The sequence below is a fragment of the Littorina saxatilis genome, linkage group LG12 (genome assembly GCF_037325665.1).
Source record: "Littorina saxatilis isolate snail1 linkage group LG12, US_GU_Lsax_2.0, whole genome shotgun sequence".
Classification (NCBI taxonomy): Eukaryota; Metazoa; Mollusca; class Gastropoda; order Littorinimorpha; family Littorinidae; genus Littorina; species Littorina saxatilis.
The window spans coordinates 24,624,621-24,649,157 of NC_090256.1; the positions used below are offsets into that span (position 1 = coordinate 24,624,621).

Consider the following 24,537-nt stretch of genomic DNA (forward strand, 5'->3'; position numbering starts at 1 on the left):
TCTCTCTGTTATAATTTTATAATTATTATTTTTTTTTTGTTCACCTGTCTTACTATGACGTTACTTGGCATGATGAATGATGTAGGTAACACTTCTATGAAGGCATAAAACTGAGGCAATTTTTGAAGCCTGGTTTTAATGAGATAAAAAACACAAAGTATTCCTGAGGAGGACCATTGTATTTGTACCTAGACCAGACACGTGTTTCGACACTATTGTGTCTCATCAGTGGTCAGGTGGTACTGAGACACACGTACACAGACACACAGGTGGGCAGTGAAGCAAACGTGATAATCCTTCTGTAATCCAGGCCGGTACAAAAAGTGTTGCGTTAAAGTTTTTGTGACAGTGCATGTTGGTGTTGCATGACGATTGCCTCTTTACAGCTCTGCGGCTACAAAACGTACGTCACACGAAAACACGGAAGCAGCGAGACTTAGCGAAGTTTGATCACACCTTTCAACATGGCGTCCAACAACAGTCCGCAAAGAACAGAATCTCGAGCCAAACGGGTGGTCAGGCGCCTGAGGGATCGTAGTGAGATCAGCCCCGTCTACAAATATGTCCTTTTCTTCACAAATTTCATTTTTTTGGTGAGTGGCTTAGATCGACACTTTTTACCATCTTGTTTCAAATGTTTACATTACAAACTTTACTGATGTTTACATTCTGTGCGAAAGATCGAACTGGGAATTCTTTACCGAATCACCCTTACTCAAGTTACCGCAGCTGTTATTTTATCACATTCTCCGGCATTTCATGTTGAACATCATATCGTGACCAAATGCTTTTGACGTTGATTGATGATTTGACTCAAAAATTGATGTGACTGTGAGTGTGATTTTGTGCTCAGGTCTGTAGTGGTTGTTTAACAACACGGAAGAAGATTTGCATGACGACACTGAGAGCGGGTTTGTGAGGTCTGATCCGGGAATATTTCTGCATGGAATCTCGGCCTGGTCGCATTACCAACCCTATTTTTTTGGTCTTTAATATCAGACTTGAAAAAAAGAGGCTGTCTCTCAGTCTCAGGGTGACTGCAGTGGTCCCGTTCATTGCCTGTATGTTATGTTTGTAAAAAACACACCCTAGGAAATGACAAGCCTACCAGTTAAAGTGGCAGTTTTACAGTAATTGAGTCATATTTGGAAAAAAGTTTTGCAAAGGGTTTATCATGATGACTGCTGCTGCTAATGATAACTGTAAAAACAAGAAATTGGCTTCCTAAAGTTTTTGGTCAGTTCAGTTATAACAATATTATTCATTAGTATATATATATATACAGTCGAACCCACTTAAAACGAACACGCTAGTTACGAATTTTGACTTATAACGTATTAGTTTTAAGTTCCCAACTGAATACCTCTTTCTTCATGCTTAAAAAAAATGCTTAAAACGAATTCTTTATAACGAATTTATGCTTATAACGAGCACTTTTTGGATTCCCAAGCATGCATAATGTCTGTAATTTACTCACGCTTATGACGAAATCTTTAAACTCGTCCCGAGATCGACATATCATGGGAATTTGAGAAGTTTGAATACATGTGTCAAAGTCTTCCCTTGCGTCGACTGCTTGAACCATTGCTCAACCGATCACTGAATAAAGTTAAACTGATTACACTGTACTCACAAAACAATTTCAAATTTAGAATCAAAGTGATTGATAGCTCAGACACTGAACATGAATGACTGACTGACGTTTATTTCCTTCGCGAATACCAAAAACGAAACATCAATGTTTTGAACGGGAGCCATTGCCAAAAAATATAGATGCCAGAGTGGTTTCCCTTGGACAAGGGAAACCACACTCTCAACGTTTGCGTTCGCCGGTTCGCGATAGTTTATCAGTCAGTCAGTGCTTTCGATTTGGATTTGAACATCATATTGCAACAAAAAACAAAAAACTAAATTGGCCAAGGTTTGCTACCCGTCGCCAAGGTAAGTGATTCCGGACAAATGATAGGAACACCGCGAATGTGGACAGTGTCAGTGTGTGCGTGTGTGTGACCAAAAACGTAACAACTGGATGAAACATCTGTGTGCTCACTCTCACTCAAACTCAACAATCATCACTCAACATGAGACACACATGAACATGTAACTGAATATGTCACTTTATTGTCTAAACGTGAAGCAGCATGAAAGTTGCGAAAGAAACAAATTGAAACACCATAAAATGTAAAAAATCAATCAATTTTCTTAATACGAATTTTGGTTAAGACGAACTTTTGTTCCGATCCCCAGTGATTCGTCTTAAGCGAGTTCGACTGTATATATATATATATATATATACACGTATATACATATATATATTATATATAATCTGATTTTTTAGATCCCAATTTTGTTTTTAATGTATCTGTAATTGTTCCAATGAGTCTTGCATAACATGTATATCTTAATGATTGATTGTATTTGTATGGATCATTTTGTGCTGGCATATAAAATATGACGCTGTGCCAAAACGTGCTTTGACGGTCACCCCCTGAGTTTGATTACATTTTTTTTTATCTGTTCGCATCTTTCATGGCAAACCAATGTTTTTTAATGACAAACATAACCCATAGAGATAATAATCATAACCGTGCTAGATATGGTCATTTCTGTTTGACAATAAAAAAAGAAAGAAACGAGATGCGTGGGTTGAAACGAGTGAGTGTGAATGGGACACTTCAAGGGAACTCAGGATTTTGCTTGTTTGCTTGTTTACCATCGACTTACCTATAACTTACTGTGTGTGTTTGTAGATGAAGTATAAGTCTTCAAATCTGTCCCACAATAAATAAAAATTTCAAACTATTTCTTAAAAAAAAAAGGATTGAAAAGGAACGGTTTCGGACGTTACACATAATGTCAAATGTGCCTTGTGAACGAAAAGTTCGTCTGCTACTCCACTGTGAGCCGTCGTCAACATTCACGTTAATGGCGACTACAAATTGCACTCTTTGAACGTAATTTACCACACAAAAAGCATTAGACCGTGTGCTAGTCAGTCTTTCAGCTCTGAAAAGGTCAGTACTTTTTTTTTTGTCAAACGGTAACGTACGAAAATATCCAGATTCCAAAAAAGGTATTCTACATTTTCGCGGTAGAAAGATTATTTCGGGAAGCCATCTTTACCCAGAATGCACTCTGTGTTTGATTTCCCAAGATGGCGGCAAAGAAGAGAGAAGGTGAGTGTTTATAATTTTTTGTCAGGCACATCGTACTGGTAACGTCCGACATAATATAACGACTGAATTGCAAGTTTTTAGTGTTTTTAAAGCTTTTTAATGCACACTACAACGGCAAAAACGGACTGAAGCGGCAACACCATGTGTTTGCGTCCACACGTGTCTATGTACCGGGCATGAGTGACCTCGGCTTTCAGTCGTTACGTGGACACAGCACAAACTGTGTCCATTCAGTTCTACATCTACCAAGTGTAACATCTGACATGCTCAACAGCCTGCAGACTATATTTACAAACTGTTTGTCACTTTGTTTCTGGTTTTAGATGTGGTACACAATGTATTAAATAAGATTATTTTTGTTCTGACAAGATTTCTGTGTTTGTTGCATTTTTGACTCACATGCGAAGCAAAAGTGAGTCTATGTACTCACCCGAGTCGTCCGTCCGTCCGTCCGGCCGGCCGTCCGGCCGTCCGGCCGTCCGGAAAACTTTAACGTTGGATATTTCTTGGACACTATTCAGTCTATCAGTACCAAATTTGGCAAGATGGTGTATGATGACAAGGCCCCAAAAAACATACATAGCATCTTGACCTTGCTTCAAGGTCAAGGTCGCAGGGGCCATAAATGTTGTCTAAAAAACAGCTATTTTTCACATTTTTCACATTTTCTCTGAAGTTTTTGAGATTGAATACCTCACCTATATATGATATATAGGGCAAAGTAAGCCCCATCTTTTGATACCAGTTTGGTTTACCTTGCTTCAAGGTCAAGGTCACAGGAGCTCTTCAAAGTTGGATTGTATACATATTTTGAAGTGACCTTGACCCTGAACTATGGAAGATAACTGTTTCAAACTTAAAAATTATGTGGGGCACATGTTATGCTTTCATCATGAGACACATTTGGTCACATATGATCAAGGTCAAGGTCACTTTGACCCTTATGAAATGTGACCAAAATAAGGTAGTGAACCACTAAAAGTGACCATATCTCATGGTAGAAAGAGCCAATAAGCACCATTGTACTTCCTATGTCTTGAATTAACAGCTTTGTGTTGCATGACCTTGGATGACCTTGACCTTGGGTCAAGGTCACATGTATTTTGGTAGGAAAAATGTGTAAAGCAGTTCTTAGTGTATGATGTCATTGCTAGGTTTAGGTCAAGCATGTGAGTCGTATGGGCTTTGCCCTTCTTGTTAATGAAATGTGTGTGTACTGCTTGCTGTCGGACGTTACACAGGACACAGTGAGCAGATGAATTTATGGGACAATAAAATTGAATTTTGGTTTGGATTTGATGTGAATGTCAATTTCAGCATCTAAGTCAATGATAAAGATTAGATTCAGAAATATCTGGCAAGTAATTATCATACTGTGGCTAGTTGTACTGTGTCCAGTGTAACATCCAACATCAGTCGGGTGCCCGTCTTTATTGATCAATATCTAAAAAACGCTGCTTTCATTTATCTTTTTAAAACTTGAAACACATTCAGGAAACCTCAGTCTTTAATGCTGCAACATCCAACAACAAATATAAACAGTTTTATTTTTGCCTCAAGTGTCCCATTGTAAGGAGGCAGGTTCTGGCACAGCATCATATACATTTTCATTGCTGTTGAGTTCTTATGAATGCTCTTCCTCTGTGTTAAATTAAGTAGACTGGCCATGTCTCAGACTGTGATGTGTACATATGCCGTGAATGATTTAGGAATTAGTAGAACTTTATATTTATAACTAAGATCCTTTGTTATTCATAGCATTCTCTGTAAATCAGCCCAGAGTGACCACGGGCGTGTCCTCCCAGATATAGACCTATGTGAATGTGGCAGTTTTGCAGGATGTGTTTAGGATCCTGAACTCCTGTTGATTACATATATATGTGAGAGAGTATATTTGTTCAGCAAATCATAACCCAGGAGTGACTACATAAGCTCAGTGTCATTAGGAAGAAAGGTATCGACAGTGTACCTCTGAGTCGCTCATGCATGAACTGAATCTCATTATGAATAGGATCTTTTTCTTCGGACCTGCTGAAGCACATCCGTTGACTTACAATACCAGCTTGTCAGCATGGCTGAAATGAAAAAGCATGGCTTGTTTCTGCATCTAAGCAACAGTTTTACTTTTGAAGTTAACTTTTGGGTTTGACTTTGAGATTGTCAAGGATCTACTTTTGTTGCTGATAATACTTGTATTTTTGCTACTATCACTAGCATTGTAGAAACCTTCAATTCTCCCACCACAGAGCAAAGTGAAAAGGTATGCCTGTGAAATTAAAACTGTTGTGGAATTACCTTTCTCAAACTATTATATACGGCATTGTGTACAAGTATACACATGAGCTCTTTGTGCAGAAGTATTAATATTATAGACATGCTTGGTCTGACTCTGAGGTCAAAACAGGCCAGCCTACAATGACCCAGAAGTTAGTGAGGGATAAAGCATTAAAGGTGTCTATAAATGGCCTATTACCAGTGTTTAAGTTAAGCTGGCGCTGATACCGACAGTGACATTATATCTGACATTTTTCTGTCTTGATACAAATCTGTTTTCGCTGGTAGCAAGGATCTCTGTTGCAAACTTAGGTTAGTGGAAGCCTGTGTGTGTGTGTGAGAGAGAGAGAAAGAGAGAGAGAGTATTTCATGTGGCCATAAGAGAGAGAGTAACCTTCACCCACATCTGTTGTCTGTATTAGTTGGCAGGGATCGCCATGGCAGCAGTAGGAACATACGTTCTGGTGTTGAAGGAGAAAACAGTCACATACTTTGTGGAATTTCTTTTCGACCCAAGTTGTCTACTATGCCTGGCTGGTTCGCTCACCGTGTTCTCAGCCTTCCTGGGATGTGGTGGCGCTCTAAGGGAAAACACCTGTTTCCTCAGATTTGTGAGTATTCAATAACAGGCACACACACACACACACACATATACATACACACACACTGTGAGGCGGAGTGGGCCTTTAATATGAAAGTCCTCGGCAATGGTTCTTTTTTCCTTGCTGGTTGACCTTCAACAGCATGGATAATTTCTAACTTTCTCTTGAGAGAAAAAGGATTGCGCTGTGCGTCTGATCTGAGTTTGCACAAATTAACAGGCACTTGACGGGAACACTTGTCAAAGTTTAAGTGTCGCAATTATTCTGCACAGTAATTTATCAACAAAACAATGGGAAATTTGAACACACCAAATTTCCGTTCAGGTGCCAGTCTAGCACTTCCTGTCAGTCTGGATCACATCAGGTGCGAGCATTGCAAAACCTGTAAAAATTAATCTAAATTGAGTTTCTTTCCATATCTGAGGAAATTGTGTCAAGGGAGATAAAAACTCCTTTCTTTTAACCGATGCCTTCTTCCAAAGGTTTTTTTCTTATCCGGAGAATTTTAAGTGGAACAAAGAATGCATTTGGCAGGGAAATAAGTCCTTTTTTGTAAGCGATGTTTCTTAGAATAAGCGATTTTCTTATAAGTGGGTATGTGTGCTAGTTTCAAAGTCAGTCGTGATTCTGTTTGCAGTTAACACTCCACAAACAGTAGCACTGTAAAGAAAATGTTTTGGGTATGTCTGTTAGCATGAAATTCACTGAAAACAAACAGTCCTGTGCTTCATTGTAAGAAGGAAATGGTGTTGCTGTGAAATGAGAATGCAGTTAACTTTGTTGATACAAAAGGGTTATTAACATTGCACTTTTGAAACTCAGCCCATGGCAGTGTGTGTGACGATGATTTCATATAGACAGTTATAGACGGGAACTTTTCATACAGCACTTGAAGCCGCATGTTTGTGGTTGTTTTCTTAAATACTGGTAATTGTTCTTGTGATGACAGTGTAAAAGAAAGAAAAAAACTGTTTAATCCATTAATTGTCCATTATCTTGACAGTTATTAATGTTACAAAAAACTCAATCATATTAGTCCTGTTGTATCAGTTGTAATTTTGTATGAAAAGAAATGAACATGTCCTTTGTTATTGTTACAGTAAATGTTGGATTTTATTTTAGTCAAACTTGTTCCCGCAGTGGGGCACTGCGGTTATGAAATTAAAGGCTCCTCCTGTTTTTGGAACCGCAGGAGCTTTCTAGTTTGCTGTTAGGTAGATTTTTGGTTCCTCTTTCCTGTCATGCTCTCTTTTTCTTCATGAATTCTTTTCTTTTTTCTGCCTTCTTGCTCATTCACCTGTATTTTTTCCAAAAATCTCTTCTCTTGCCGCTTGTCTCGCGATTCATGTATAGTTTAATCTGTTAGTGTTCTGATGTAAGTCCAGCAGTAGATAGGTTAAGCCTATTTTAACATACTGGAAACTGGTAATCTTCCAGCAGGTATTAATTTAGTTTTACTAAAGCCTGCTGGGACACAAGTAATGGGTTAGTGCATTTGTAAACAGGAATCGCTTGACAAGTGGCCCCCTTCATCCCCCCCTTCCTCGTCCTGATATGGCTCTGCGTAGTCGGCTGGACGTTAAGCAACAAATAAACAAACAAACAAACATAGTCAAACTTGTGATTTGAGTGGGTTTTTTATCTTCTTTTTGTGTGCAGTACTACTGGGTACTGAGCATCCTGTTACTACTACAGATCATTATCATTATCTTCGTCTTCATCTTCTACTTCATGGAAGATGTGGCAAAGACACTCAAGTTGTACCCCGAGGATCTCCTTAATGATGCTGTGAAAAAGTATAGAGATAGAGATGACATCGACATGAGGAACTTTATTGATGGCATGCAAGAGTTTGTGAGTGTAGAGATTCATTAGCACACAATAACTTTATAGATAACCTGCAAGCTTTTGGGAGTACAGTATAGAGAAATTTAAAAACAGATAATAACTCTATTGGTGACATGCGAGTGTTTGAAAGTGACGCCATTGATAATTCATTTCCTTACACACTGTCGAAACATGGATTTAACATCACAAGAGCCATCACTGAATAAGTAACCTTTATTTCCAATGAGCAAAATACAATTCTCTGCAGTGGACTATTGAAAATATAGAAAGTCTGAGTTATAGACTTCAATCTTGTTTTACAACATGGATGTATTAGTTCATAAGCCAAGTTATACACTGTGTAACATTTGTAGGTGAAAGCCTAGTAACACATAGACAGCTATGATTAGGTACCATCCAGTCTGTCATTGTGCAGTGCTGATCGGCTCACCGACAAATAGCATGGTCAAAGTAATGAAGAATCAAATTGCACCACTGATTTTGTGTCTGAGATGCTTTTACATCATTTTCTCTTTTTTGGGGTGTTGATTCCAGTGCTGCCAAATGCTACTCTTTTGGTGTAGCATGCAAAGTTTTAAGACCAATTGCTACGCTGATGAGCCAAGATGAAAATTGCAGCGTTCAAACAAATAATCGCAAGCATGCTCTTTCTTGTGAGCTCGGGTACTCAATTCTGATGCTCATTCCGACAGGCGCTGTGGCGGGGTGGTAAGACGTCGGCCTCTTAATCGGAAGGTCGAGGGTTCGAATCCCGGCCGCGGCCGCCTGGTGGGTTAAGTGTGGAGATTTTTCCGATCTCCCAGGTCAACTTATGTGCAGACCTGCTAGTGGCTTATCCCCCTTCGTGTGTACACGCTAGCACAAGACCAAGTGCGCACGGAAAAGATCCTGTAATCCCTGTCAGAGTTCGGTGGGTTACAGAAACAGGAAAATACCCAGCATGCTTCCTCCGAATGGCGGAGTAAAAACGGTCATAAACGTAAAATTCCACTCGTGTAAAAACACGAGTGTACGTAGGAGTTTCAGCCCACGAACGCAGAAGAAGAAGAAGAATATGCTCATTCCATGTAGCGGTCAGAATATGGGTAATAAAACATTTTACACACTGAAAAGTGGCACTACAGACACTCTCTATTAGGAATTATGATTTTGCTTTCTGAATAGACTTTTTGAAATTGTATATAATAAATATATATTCTTGTTCAAAATAGCATACATGCGGATGTGCTATGCTGAAAATATCCAAAATTGTTTTACACTTTAGGCTACAGAACGGTTGGCAGGTCTGTAATTATTCTGAACATGTCACTCTCTGTTGGCCAAGACAAAGTGTCCATTGCACCATTAATTTTGTTTCGAAATGTTTCAGTTGGGATGCTGTGGTGTGGGCAACAACAATGAAGGCTATAAAGACTGGAATCAAAACCAGTATTTCAACTGCACTGAAAAAAATAAAGATGCCCCTGTTGGGGAAGAGTGTTCTGTCCCCTACTCCTGCTGTATCAAGGAAGCGGTAAGTATTCAGCTATTGGGACGTGCTACTGAAGTTTATTCAGATGTTAACCTGTCATTAAATTACATATCTTATCCCAACTCACATATAGCAATTTACTTCAGTTTAGTGCTAGAACGCAGGTAGATAACTCTGAGAAAAAAACCCCGCGGGTTAGGGGGAAGAATTTACCCGATGCTCCCCAGCATGTCGTAAGAGGCGACTAACGGATTCTGTTTCTCCTTTTACCCTTGTTAAGTGTTTCTTGTATAGAATATAGTCCATGTTTGTAAAGATTTTAGTCAAGCAATATGTAAGAAATGTTAAGTCCTTTGTACTGGAAACTTGCAGTTTCCCAGTATTGTCATATATTGTACTACGTTGCAAGCCCCTGGAGCAATTTTTTGATTAGTGCTTTTGTGAACAAGAAACAATTAACAACTGGCTCTATCCCATCCCTTTCCCCGTCGCGATATAGCCTTGAACGGTTGAAAACGACGTTAAACACCAAATAAAGGAAAACTCTAAAACAAGTCGCGTAAGGCGAAATTACTACATTTAGTCAAGCTGTGGAACTCACAGAATGAAACTGAACGCACTGCATTTTTTCACAATGACCGTAGTCCGCCGCTTGTGCAAAATGGAGTGAAACTGACGAGCCTGTTCAGCGCGGTAGTGGTTTCGCTGTGCTGCATAGCACGCTTTTCTGTACCTCTCTTCGTTTTAACTTTCTGAGCTTGTTTTTAATCCAAACATATCATATCTATATGTTTTTGGAATCAGGAACCGACAAGGAATAAGATGAAATTGTTTTTAAATCGATTTCGAAAATTTTATTTTGATAATAATTTTTATATTTTTAATTTTCAGAGCTTGTTTTTAATCCAAATATAACATATTTATATGTTTTTGGAATCAGGAAATGATGTAGAATAAGATGAACGTATGTTTGGATCGTTTTATGTAAAAAAAAAAGAAATATTACAATTTTCAGATTTTTAATGACCAAAGTCATCAATGAATTTTTAAGCCACCAAGCTGAAATGCAATACCGAAGTCCGGCCTTTGTCAAAGATTGCTTTACAAAAATTTCAATCAATTTGATTGAAAAATGAGGGTGTGACAGTGCCGCCTCAACTTTTACAAAAAGCCGGATATGACGTCATCAAAAGTATTTATCGTAAAAATGAATAAAACTTCCGGGGATATTATTCCCAGGAACTCTCATGTCAAATTTCATAAAGATCGGTCCAGTAGTTTGGTCTGAATCGCTCTACACACACACACGCACAGACAGACAGACACACACACATGGACCACGACCCTCGTCTCGATTCCCCCTCTATGTTATAACATTTAGTCAAAACTTGACTAAATGTAAAAAGAGCGACCCTGACCTATAAACAGGACAAAAGCCAGACCGAGGCTGACTTCCTACTTGTTCCGCCATATTGAATTCATTACAACTTCCAGCGAGCGTGCTTGCGGACGTTTTTTGACTACGCTCAGGCTTTTCAGCCTTTCGTCTGGTCTATGCCTTAGACAGACTTCACCTTGGTTCTCTCTTCTTCGTCCTTCTACTCTCAGACTGTGTTGGGGTGAGCCCTTTCCAAACTTTTGACATTATTATCGTTTTGACACAGTTGTTTCTTGTTTACCGTACTTATTTTTGTACACTTTCGTCCATAATGTCGGACAGTGGCAAAAAAAGAGTTCTAAGCAGGTTTCTGCCGAGCTGTCTCCGATTAAGAAACCCTCTCGGAAGGCTAAAAGTGCCTCTAGCCATACAGTCATCGGGAAACAGAAAACTCATAAGACGCTCACGCACCCCTCCCTCGGGACGTGGATCGATAGGAGCATGGCTGAGAGCGGATCAGGTTTCTGATACCCGCACGTGCCTTTCCCAATTGCGGGCTGGTTTAACACAGAACTAGCAGGCAATCAGGTTTTCAATACTCCCGACTTTTCACCCCTGCTTTTGCAACAGGGAAAGTATACCTGCCTCTTTGCAGCCACGGCATAGACTTTCTCGTTTTTACAGCAAAAGGCTGCAACACGGTCTCGTTCCGGCCACCGAGGTTAAGCAGCATCGGTCCCGGTTACTACCGGGATGGGTGACCGTTTTGAACACGGGCCTGTCAGGCAATCTTTTTAACCTTCAAGCTGCGGCCTTACGGCTTCAGCTATTGTACTGTCGTTTACTCAAACACAATTTCAGTAGTACTTCGCTCCTGCGAGGGCTACATGTCTGGCTAACAGGAGTTCACCCTCTCTATTTCAAGCCACCGCATGGGGACATGGGTATATAGTTCTCACTGATACCACTCCCTTAGCCATTGAGGACAACGGTTGTCTTCTGTGGTGCTTGATTTCCTCTCAGAACTTCAGCCTTTTCTTTGGAAAAGACCAGTGACATTCTGTCACACTCTCGCAAACGGGGCGGTTGTCTTCTCTGGTGCTTGATTTCCTCTCAGAACTTCAGCCTTTTCTTTGGAAAAGACCAGTGACATTCTGTCACACTCTCGCAAACGGGGCCTTCCTCCTCACTCATAAGCCTTTTGAGATAAGGCGGAAAGGAAAGGGGGGGTGGGGTGGGGTGGGGGAGTGTTTGTAACTTGGACAGTTCTCCCTTTGGCTCCGTCCAGGCTGTGCGAGATAGAACATGGACCTACTTCTTGGCCTTACCTGAATTAGGCTATGCTTCTCCCTAATCTTGTCAGTGTGACTTGCTTAGCTCGCATTATAAGATGACAGGTCTCTTTTCACAGAGAGACCATATGCTAGATAGGGTTCAATACCAAAAGGTACCCCCCGCGGGTTAGGGGGAGTCCCATATTGGTTGGGACGAGAAAGAATTTACCCGATGCTACCCAGCATGTCGTAAGAGGCGACTAACGGTTCTGTTTCTCCTTTTACCCTTGTTAAGTGTTTCTTGTATAGAATATAGTCCATGTTTGTAAAGATTTTAGTCAAGCAGTATGTAAGAAATGTTAAGTCCTTTGTACTGGAAACTTGCATTCTCCCAGTAAGGTAATATATTGTACTACGTTGCAAGCCCCTGGAGCAATTTTTTGATTAGTGCTTTTGTGAACAAGAAACAATTAACAAGTGGCTCTATCCCATCTCCCCCCTTTCCCCTATCCCATCTCCCCCCTTTCCCCGTCGCGATATAACCTTGAATGGTTGAAAACGACGTTTAACACCAAATAAAGAAAGAAAGATACCAAAAGGTCACAGCAGGACAAGTCCGAGTCTTTTGGTACCGGAGTTTCTACGCTCCACAGATTTTGAACCGCTACAGTCCGCTAGCCTTCATAAACCTTGCGTGCGAAACGTTCTCCCTTTTACTCTTAGCTACAGCACGCAGAGGTAGCGAGATTCACGCACTCTTCGGCTTACTGGGAGACGTAGTTTTCAGTAGAGGCTCTCTATCTCACTCCGTTTCCGCCCAGACTTCTTAGCCAAGAATCAGAAGCTAGGACAACCATCTCCGATGGTCTTAGTTTTTCCTCTTTATAGGATTCTTGCCGCAGGCGACCCATTCTTATGAATCTGACCAGTTAGATCACTATGCTCCTTCCTGTCTCATACAAGGGGTTTAAGATCATAAGCAAAAGCTACTCTTATCGTCTTTGAACACAAAGGTAGATAAGGACATATCTAAGTTGGTGCTAAAATCGGGAAGATTATCTGAAGTCCTTGACTCCGCCTACTGGAGATCGGAGGACGTCTCTATCAACCTCTACCTGCGCGACATTTCCAGCGCGCGACAGGACGGTTCCAATGCGCTACCAGTAATGTTAGCAGCAGATCAAATTATTGCCTGGCTCATAGAGTGAGCATCCCACCACCTACATTAGCAATCTAGCTGCTATATGTGAGTTGGGATAAGATATGTAATTTAATCGAAAATTTCAGAAATAAATTTTCATTTGATTAATATACTTACCCAACTCGCATCGTTAATTCCCTCCCTCCTACCCCGCTACTAGGATTGACTCTAAAAAGAAGATGGTTTTTTTTCTCCGCTTCAGTGGTAATGAATTCAATATGGCGGCACAAGAAGGAAGTCAGCCTCGGTCTGGCTTTTGTCCTGTTTATAGGTCAGGGTCGCTATTTTTTTAGAGTTATCTACATTGTTACCAAGGTGATGCGCAGTTACAGTGTTCTAGCACTAAACTGAAGTAAATTGCTATATGTGAGTTGGTAAGTATATTCATCAAATGAAATTTTTGACTTTGGATATTTTATCGTTTAAAATCAGAAAACACTGGAAAATTAATCTTTCATGGTCAAACCTGTTGGTGCTAACTTTGACTTACAGATTTTCCCCAAAATGTAACCTTGTTATTACGGTTACCTTCTTTTGCCTATTGTGAGCTGTTGCCATGCTTTCAAATCCTTTTTACAACAGAAATTTTTTGGAAATAACTGTCAGGATTAGAGTAGCACACAAAACACCGAGGCCAGCTAGTCAAACTCAAAGCGAGGCCAAGCAACAACACGCTGCCGATCGGCTTTTACCTCCCATCTCGACAAACAGCTAAGCCTGGTGTGTATGTTATGCAGTGTGCGTTCAGTATGATACCTTTTTCTTACAAAAAATATATACACATCGCGATTCTTTGCGACAATGATCGCTTGCCAGCAGTTACCGCTGACAACATGTTTTGCCCGGGGTTACATGGGTTTGGCTTGAGGTCATATGAGTTTAACTAGTTTGCCTCAGTGTTTGAGGCTCTCTTCTGCCCCACCGCTTGTAAATCCTGACAGTTATTTCCAAACATTGTCCATTTCATGATCTTATTTCTGTTTAAAGAGAAGGTGCTTATTATTGCAAGTGGCGAAAGGCTTCTTGGGTGGGCACAATTATGCCTGTTGAAGTCCTACCAATGGTTGTGTGTATTTCTGTTACAGGGATCGAATATCAACTACCAGTGTGGGTACAAGGCTCTGACAAAAGAAGTAAGTCCGCAGATAAGTTGCTTTGTACATGGGTGTTACTCTTCCGGCTTTTGCCGGATTTCCGTTTTTTTACAAAATCTGAAGCCGGAAATTCCGGTTTTCCGGGTTTTAAAAAAAAAAAAAAAAAAAAAGCTTCGTTTCGCTAAGTTGAAATAACGAGCAGCGGTTCCGATCCGACTTTTGACACCGGTTCGCGTGCTTTCTCGCTTCGCTCCCTTGGATTTGCTGCCATCTTGCTTATTATGATTTGATTTTGTCGGTGTCCAGAAACTTTCTTTCAAACTTGAGCATTTTGGACCCCTGCCTTTCAGTTTTTTTTGATTTTTCCCAGTAACACCCATGTTTGTACCGTGGAACCGCCCTCCCCCCCCCCCCCCCCCCCCCCCATTTTTAAGTCTGCCAAAATTTCTAAGAATATCAGGTCCTATAGCCTTATAATGGACTTAAATTTACATATGTTATGAACAGAAAATGCTATTGTTCTTTAGTTTCGTTGTAACAGTACATGCACTTGTTGACGAGAATCTATTTTGTTAGAGTGCATTGAAGTTTTACGGAAATACGCAATAAAATGCTTGTCAGTCATCTGTAAATTGTGTTACAGTTTGACAATATTCTCCCATGAGAATTATGTGTAATTGTGCTCATGAAATTAAAAGAATAGAAGAACTCAGTACTTGAATGATCAGGCAACAAAAACAACAGCAAAACAACAGTACCTGTTATGTTTTAAGCGTGACAGTAGGAGCTGATGCTGTACGTGTATTTTGAGGAGAGAAATTTTATGTCGGAGAGGCTTGTTTGTCAGTTTGATAAATCCCTGCTGACACAAAACACATGTGATTGCTCACCCACTTTATCAATCAGTCAGTCAGGAAAAGTTAGCCTTGATGCGGCTGGTCTTCGGCTTGTTTGACAAATCACTGCTCACACAAAAGTCACCCTATTACTCACCCACTTTCTCAATCAGTCATTCAGGGAAAATGAGCCCTGTTGCTTTTGACCCTTGGCTCTCTCTGCAAGGTCCTAAAACCAACAGCAATAAAGGCCACCTATGCCTCTGTGTGTGTGCTTTATCACTTGTGCAGTTGGCAAAGTATTATTGTTCCCTTCAACTCAGCAGAATCACTAATTAATTCTAACTTTTTGTGTTCAAATCTCGTATCGAGTGTCCAAAGCACTATCAACTGAAGCAGGGTGGATCAAGTACTTGCTTTTCCTTTTATCGCTTGATGCCGCACATTTCTCGTGACCTATGTAGTGCTGGATTCACCTCGGACAGCTTGATTAAATAGTTTTGAACACAAGAGTTGAAAAGGGTGGAAACAAATTGACATCGCCTGTTGCCATTTGGTTGTTGCCTTCCAGTTATATTTGATGTACAGTAGAACTGTGAAATTTGCATGGATGATTTATAAGTTAAGAGTACAAAAGCTAATATGTTTTACTTAGCTAATTTAAAAAAATCTTTTTCAGGTTTTGCATTGGAAGGGTTGACCGTGTACTTGTATGCTCCGCTTTAAGTTGGTTTTTATAGCCTTTCAGAAGTTATCCCTGCGTCAAAATGTTCTTTTTAACATTTAGTCAAGTTGTGATTTAAAAAAAAAAAGTTTGTCTTTTTTGTCTTTCTTTCTTTTTATTCATTAATCTTATTTGTTTTTAGCCATCTGCAGCATCAGCGCAGATCTACACCAGGGGCTGCTTGTTTGCCATCAAATCTCAAATCACCGATAATGCCTGGATCATCGGAGGCATCGTCATTGGTGTTCTCATTCCTCAGGTGTGTGTGTGTGTGTATGTGTGTGTGTATGTGTGTGTGTATGTGTGAGTGTATGTGTGTGTGTGTGAGTGTGCATGCATATGTGCGTGTATATGTGTGTGTTCATGAGTTTGCAGGCATGTGGTATTATCAGCATTAATTTTGGCACATGCTCGAGATGTTGAAACATGTTATCAGCAATGATATAGTATCTAACTCTAAGACGCCATTTAGGATAAGTTTTCTGGCAAATTTGATTTATTGAAATCCAAGGGACATTCGTTGTGCAGTACAAGGATTGTGTTGACACAAGATTTCTGCGTATTTGACACATTTAAACAATTCGCTGACAGATTGATTTTTTTATTTTAGACGCAGAAGCAATTATTCAGTGTTAAGATGTTGTCCCTGGTGGGTTAAGGGTGGAGATTATTCAGATCTCCCAGGTCAGATTATGTGCAGACATGCACGTCGTGCTTTATGCCCCCTTTGTGTGTACATGCAAGAGCGAGACCAAGTATGCATTGAAACAATCTTGTAAGTCAACTCAGGGTTTGGTGGTTTATAGAAACACAAAAACACCCAGCCAGCTTGCACCCTCCAAAACAGTGTATGGCTTCCTAAATGGCCGGGGAAAAAAATGGTGATACACAAAACTTTTTAGACCTTCAAAAATCAGGTCTTAAAAAGGAGGGAGTCTTCATCTTCTTCTTCGTTCATGGGCTGAAATTCCCACGTTCACTCATGTTTTTGCACCAGTGGGTTTTTACATGTATGACCGTTTTTACCCCGCCAGGAGGGAGTCTTAAAATGGAGGTAAATTTACAGAACTTATGAACAGACTATCTGAAAAAGCAAGGTCTTAAAATGGAGGAAGTCAGAGATATTGAGGGGTATTAAAAGGGGGGTTTCACTGTACGTTAAAACCCTAAGCTATGGCGTCTTGTCTCCCATGCCTGACAACCTGTGTTTTTTATCCAGGCCATCTTCATCTGCATGGCCAAGACGCTGTACGACCAGGTGATGATGCAGCGCTCTAAGTGGTGACAATCCACGACACAACCCACCTCCGCCACGCCGGAAGAGATGCAGTCCTTTCTCTCGCAGCCACCAGATGATGAGGATGGCGACAAAACTGTAGCAGTGTAGTAGCTGTCCTCAGCAGAGCCGTCATTGCTTTGACTAACAGAATTTGTTGTTAAAAGTTTTGGGAAATGAAACCACCCTTGTGGCTGCAGTTTTAAAGACCAGGGGAAAAAAACGAAGTACCAATGGAAGAAAAAAAGTTGTATACTCAAGAGATATAGAGAGGGAGCTCTATTTTCTAATATTTCACGAAGGAGAAGCACAAGAAGGAACACAAAAATTGTACAGAATGTATTAACTAAAGAGAGAGAAGGAGAGTTATATTTTGTAATTAATTATCAACTAACACTTCTTGTGTAACCAAAAATCATGTTTTTGTTATGCCCCCTTTCCATGTGGTTGTTATGGGTTGTGTCCTATAAAAAAAAAAATCGGACAGATTTTCAGCTGTCAGGGTCATGTGTGATATGTGTTTTGTAACAAATGGTATGAATATCTGTAGCAAATTATTTTATGATTGTTGGCTTTGGGAGGAGTGCATTAGATCTGATTGTTTGTAGCTGATTGTGCAATGGTTTTGAAGTGTGTGAATGCTGAAAAAGGGTTTAGAATATGTTTCTGCTTATGCTTCTATACGGAAAATGCAACCTGTTGTGAGCATGACTACCAAGAATATCAATATTACCCTATATATATAATTTTGTTTTACATCAATCAACGTGATGAAGAATTAATAAGCTAGTTAACTTTTTGAGTACACAAACTATTTTTGTGTGTGCAGTCAGTAGATTTGCTTCAGTTGAACTTTTTGTTTAAATCATAAAGAATGGGAATTTTGATTGATACTTTCTTTCCAGTAATCATGAGTAAAATTACGCCGAACAATAGCTTGATTGTGATAATGTTGTTAACTCTTAAAGACTTGGGGGAAAATGTTTTTGTTCAAATCCTGGGAGGTAAGCTGTTGTGGTAAATGGCAGTTGCATATTTCTTCACAAAGTCTACAATTTTCTGTTTGAGAAATGGAGGGAGTTGCATGAGGTCATGTTCGTAACAGGTTGCACTGCATCTGTTCTTATAATTTAGTCTTTGGTAGAAAATAAACATGTATTATGGCTTTTCAGGAGGCAAATCTTCAGTCTAGTCTTTTTAATTTGTAATGGGTTTTAACCTTTTATTAAATTTGGTATGTAGATTTTGTTTTGTTTTTGGGGGGCATGATGTCCCATGTCAGATTTGTTAAACTAAAGAGATGCATGTATTTGAAGAGCAGTACTGTTCGTTGAGATAATTGTAAAGGTAAATAGATATATGATTTGATCACAATAAGGTTAAAAAATTAATATACAACATATTTGGTCAATTTCATTTTTTTTTGGTACTGCAATGATTTTGTAATTGATATACAAACATCTACATGTATAACTAATGTATATTGAAGTACTAATCGGAACTAGGGGAACTGGCAAGGAAAAGACCTTATTTGAAGTCTGAACAGAGGATTTAAGACTTTTGAGGTGGTAAAACCTTAAAATTGTATGCATTCAAATGGTAAGAATAGATAATTCATGTTCAGATTTTTAGTTTTTAGTTTTGAGATGCTTATTGGGTTTGGCATGAATATTGTTTACCTTTTGCCATTTTTTGAATGTGTGTAAACATGCTTAGTCTGTGTCCCACGCACCTGCCTCACTCCCCTATCCAGCTTACATAGACGCATGCACATTACCACCTTTGCTGAAACGATGCACTGCAGTTGAATTTCTAATTTATTTTCTTTTTACTGATGCTCTAGTTTTACCTTTGTATGCTACTCCTTTTAGTTTTGAATCACTCCATCTTTGAAAATGCCGAAGCCTTGATGAACTCAGTCCTTCTGGTAAAAAAACAGTTCTGTTCCCTATCTCAGATCTGCCCAGGCATTTTACATGTGATAAGACCATCAATCCAATTTGACAAATACCAAAAACCACATCCTGACTGCTTCCTGTGCACAGTTCAACTTTTTTTTTTAATGAATTTATTAATTTTGCTGATTGACACTGAAATTAGTTTATTATAAAAAAAAGCTAACAACTCTGTTCAGAAAGCATCAAGGCTGTTAATTTTTGGTATGTGTCCAAGTGGAAGGATCGACTTATCCCATGTAAATGCCTCGCCAGATCGGAGATGGTGAGCCAAATCGTTTACACAGGAGGGACTAAGCCTTTAAAAATGCAAAAGAGGTGTGATTTTTCCTCATTCAAAAGTTTAATTTTTTCTGTGGAAAAAAGCACGGACTGATTCTGTGATTAGTAATAAAACAGGCTAGAGTCATACATGTACATGTAATTTGAATTCAAGAACAAAATGTACACACCAAGTTTCCTTTTAGTTTTGTATTGTTGTCAACCATTAACATGTTGTTTTGTGAGAAGATCATTTACTCCCTTTTGCCTTGAGTTGTTTAGCATCTTGAATTTGCCTTGCATTGTTCTGCCATGGAAATGTGACCATTTTTGATAAAAAAAAAAATTTTTTCTTGCAAGTCAATGTCAAATAATTATTGTAATGTCATGAAGTAGATTTGGTCGGAGTAAGATATAGATCCGAGGTCATTTTTCATTTTGTATCTGGCGACTGAACGGTTATCCACAGAAGTACATACTGCAAACCATTACAAGTTTTTAAGTGTCAACGGTGATTCATAATCATAGATATTGAGATTGCATAGCAGAAAAAATGCGTTTTGGTACTTCGTTAGAAACCCTTTAATTATTTATCTCTAAAAGATTTGGTCAGCCATTTTCTTTCTTTTTCTTTTTTGTGTGTGTAATCATAGATTTGTAAAAAACATTTCATACACCTTTTTTTACAGTGCTTATATTCAGAATAATTCTGATTACTTTTCAGTAATTTGGTGTAGAACTATGCTCAAACACATGTTAGCAATACTGCATGTAAAACTCTGCTTTTAGCTTAGTTATATTTTTGTTTTGTTGGCATGTGATAATAGCCATGGTGATACAATGTGTTATAAAGCCTTAATTTTAACCGGTATGCATCAGAGACCTTTCAGATGTGAGAAGCTCCCAGAATTGAAACTCAGGGGCCAGTTATTTTCAACATGCTTTGGTTCATATATGTTAATATTTTGATTGTTAGGTGATAAGAGATAGTGATTGCATCTTGAGAGACAATTTTCGGAAATAACTCTACGACACCGCTTACAAATCTTGCCAGAATTATTTTTGGAAAACGTCAAATAAGTGGGGCCTTATTTTATATTTTCCCCAGCAAGAGAAACAAAGAACAGTTTTGTAGAGAGGTCCACACTTTTGCACCCGTTTAAAACAATTCTTATGCAGTTTAGTCCCGCAGTGGGGCACTGCGGTTATGAAATTAAAGGCCCCTCCTGTTTTTGGAACCGCAGGAGCTTTCTAGTTTGCTGTTAGGTAGATATTTGGTTCCTCTTTCCTGTCATGCTATCTTTTTCTTCATGAATTATTTTCTTTTTTCTGCCTTCTTGCTCATTCACCTGTATTTTTTCCAAAAAATCTCTTCTCTTGCCGCTTGTCTCGCGATTCATGTATAGTTTAATCTGTTAGTGTTCTGATGTAAGTCCAGCAGTAGATAGGTTAAGCCTATTTTAACATACTGGAAACTGGTAATCTTCCAGTAGGTATTAATTTAGTTTTACTAAAGCCTGCTGGGACACAAGTAATGGGTTAGTGCATTTGTAAACAGGAATCGCTTGACAAGTGGCCCCCTTCATCCCCCCCCTTCCTCGTCCTGATATGGCTCTGCGTAGTCGGCTGGACGTTAAGCAACAAATAAACAAACAAACAAACAATTATGCAGTTTAGGCAAGACTAAAGTGAAAGTGTGCAAAAAAAACCCAAAAAAATCATTGTTTTCATCTGTGTGCTTTGGGATTGAAACCACTCTCAAATGTTCGTTTTTGATGCTAATGTGATGTCTGTTTGATGATTGAATTATGTACAGTTATAGAATAACTTTCTGGGAGTTCTGCTTATTTCAAAATGTAATCTGGAAGAATGCTTTCACTCACTCTTCCTCAACAAATTTAACTGAACAATGACATTCCATTTTTCATTTTGTTTTTCTTGTGATGTCTGGTATAACTTTAACTTTGATATGCAAAGACTTCATTTTTATTGTTAGTTCTGCTCACTCACTCACACTAAAACACCAAAGTGGATTATTCATGTGTGCACTGGTATATATGTTAAACTTCTAACCTTGCTCCATGTTTTTTCAACTATTTTTATGTGTGCACTCTGTCTCTGTATGTGTGTGCATGTGTGTGGTTACTATTTCCTTTTGGGACTCTCCTAAAGAGAAGGTTTGATTTTGTTAGTGAATTAAAAACCTGTGTGTTATACTATGACAGCAATTCTTTTCTTCAACGATCAGTATTTTGCACTTTAAGACTGTATTTTCATGTTTTTTTTCTCAGCAATTTCTTATTTTGTTTTCATGTTGCCATTGAAACTATGTGCGCACATTTGATCATCCTTTTCACTATTTTTTAAATGTAACTTTCATGCAGGTAACGTGACTTATTTAAATCTGTGAAGGAGATCTGTAGTATGTATAACTGAGGTCTGTTTCTATGTTTCAAAATCAGAAAATGTAGAAATTTTCCATCGCTTACAAAGATGAGCAAATGAGTTAAGCTTGTGTGAATTACTATTCTGAAGTATGAGATTGATTGCAATGCATTCGTGCGTTGATGAGAGGGAATATGTTTTGTAACATGTGTTCATGTTCAATTCTTGCCTACTTGTTTCCTCTTTTTTCACTCACTGTCACATATCAAAAAAGTTGGGTTATTTTTTTCTTGTACTAACTGGCAGATGTACTTTTGAAATTAAACTTTACATTACTACAGTAAGTGTTTTTGTGCTTGTGCAAATGGCTGTGTGTGTTTGTACAAAGTGTATTAGCAACTAGAAGTTTGAATACATTACAGATTGTTGTTAAAATGAACAATCACTCGACGGGCGCAGTGGTCTAGTGAATAAGACATCTGCCTTCTTATCGGATGGTCGTGAGTTCAAATCCCGGCCGCGGCCGCCTGGTGGATTAAGGGTGAAGATTTTTCAGATATCCCAGGTCAACTTATGTACAGACCTGCTACTGCCTTATCCCCCTGCGTGTGTACACGCAAGCACAAGACCAAGTGTGCACGGAAAAGATCCTGTTATCCATGTCAGAGTTTGGTGGGTTATAGAAACACAAAAATACCCAGCATACTTCCCCCAAAAGCAGCGTATGGCTGCCTAAATGGCGGGGTAAAAACGGCCATACACAAAAATAAACACTTGTGCAAAGGCATGAGTGAACGTGGGAGTTTCAGCCCATGAACGAAGAAAAAGAAGAACAATCACTCATTCCCAAAGAACTTAATTCTCATGATTGTTTGAACAGACATGCTTTCCTGGAAATGTAATAAAAATAAAAATAATGATAATTCTTTCAGTATTGTCTTTAAAATGTTACATTAAACAAGAAGAGCAAACGCTCGATCGAGTCACTTTCGCAGTTCTGAATATTATATGAGGCATCAGATGGACAGGAAGAAATTGCTATTCACAACACAATGAGTCACGTTCACATAAAATTTGAGCCCGGTCACTTTTATAGTTTCCGAGAAAAGCCCAACGTTAAGTTGTGTGTTGCCGAACAGAAAAGGCTAGTTATCTCCCTTGTTTTTCTGATAACGTTCGTAAAAGGCTACAGATGTAAATACTTTGATGTAAAGAATAATCCTACAAAGTTTCAATCACATCCGATGAACTTTGTCAAAGATATAAAATGTCTAATTTTTCCTTTGACGCTGACCTGTGACCTTGAAAAAGGTCAAAGGTCAACGAAACCATCGTTAAAGTGTAGAGGTCATTGGAGGTCACGACTAAACAAAATATGAGCCCGATCGCTTTGATAGTTTCCGAGAAAAGTAGTCAAAGATATAAAATGTCTAATTTTTCCTTTGACGCTGACCTGTGACCTTGAAAAAGGTCAAAGGTCAACGAAACCATCGTTAAAGTGTAGAGGTCATTGGAGGTCACGACTAAACAAAATATGAGCCCGATCGCTTTGATAGTTTCCGAGAAAAGTCCAACGTTAAGGTGGTGTCTACGGACGGCCGGCCGGCTGGCCGGACGGCCGGCCGGCCGGACAGACTAACACTGACCGATTACATAGAGTCACTTTTTCTCAAGTGACTCAAAAATTGAAATATTTCTTTGACAATGCCTTTTTGTAAACAATTATAACTTAAAAAACATTGAATAAGAATTATTAGGACATTCAATAAGAAAGTTCATTTATAATAACTACCACACCTATTATTCCCCCCGCGGGTTAGGGGGAAGAATTTACCCGATGCTCCCCAGCATGTCGTAAGAGGCGACTAACGGATTCTGTTTCTCTTTTTACCCTTGTTAAGTGTTTCTTGTATAGAATATAGTCAATTTTTGTAAAGATTTTAGTCAAGCAGTATGTAAGAAATGTTAAGTCCTTTGTACTGGAAACTTGCATTCTCCCAGTAAGGTAATACATGTACATTGTACTACGTTGCAAGCCCCTGGAGCAAATTTTGATTTGTGCTTTTGTGAACAAGAAACAATTGACAAGTGGCTCTATCTATCCCATCTCCCCCCTTTCCCCGTCGCGATATAACCTTCGTGGTTGAAAACGACGTTAAACACCAAATAAAGAAAGAAAGAACACCTATTATCACTTACCCTAGCTCGGGGTAGTATTCTTAGATTATCATAAAATTACAAATACAATTTAAATAAGATCATTTAAGTCTTTATCTAAGTCTTTATATTTAAGATTTTCTATCACAATTACATATTGCACTATATTTACCATCTCATATAACAGGAGTTAGGAGTGTACAAGGAGAGTAATCACGTTATGATTAAAATTTATGTACTGACATGTTTCGTGTGATTCATTTTGTTTAAACTCCTGTTGTTGCTTAGTAAGTGTACTAATTGATTTATTCGTAATGGAGAAATAGTGGCAAGTCGATCAGACTTGGGATTTTCCTTTTTTTCATTGTGGAGAATGTCTTCATCCTTTGAGCACCACAAATGGAATTGTTATTTAACCCAGTGACTCCGGAAACACCTGCTATACACAATTCGATCTATAATGCATATTTGTTTCTGCTTTTACTGGCTTCCTATGAGGTTCAAGTGTTCATAATTTTGGAAAGCTCATTGTAGTTACTTTTCTACACATGCAGCTATCGAGAGGACGTCAGTCAGGCGTTGGCCAAAATCAACTTCAGACTGAATGTTTCTCCGCCAATTTCAA

The 24,537-nt window shown here is 39.0% G+C and overlaps 1 protein-coding gene across 1 annotated transcript; it reads left to right on the top strand.

Annotated features, from left to right (window-relative positions):
* Nucleotides 1-425: 425 nt before the first annotated feature.
* LOC138981592 (tetraspanin-33-like) lies at nucleotides 426-22,095 on the top strand. Its single transcript, XM_070354562.1, has 7 exons — nucleotides 426-593; nucleotides 5,873-6,061; nucleotides 7,712-7,906; nucleotides 9,270-9,413; nucleotides 14,310-14,357; nucleotides 16,021-16,137; nucleotides 17,098-22,095. The coding sequence occupies exons 1-7, from the start codon at nucleotides 465-467 to the stop codon at nucleotides 17,161-17,163; spliced, it is 888 nt and encodes a 295-aa protein (XP_070210663.1). The 5' UTR covers nucleotides 426-464; the 3' UTR covers nucleotides 17,164-22,095.
* The last annotated feature ends 2,442 nt before the right edge of the window (nucleotides 22,096-24,537 follow it).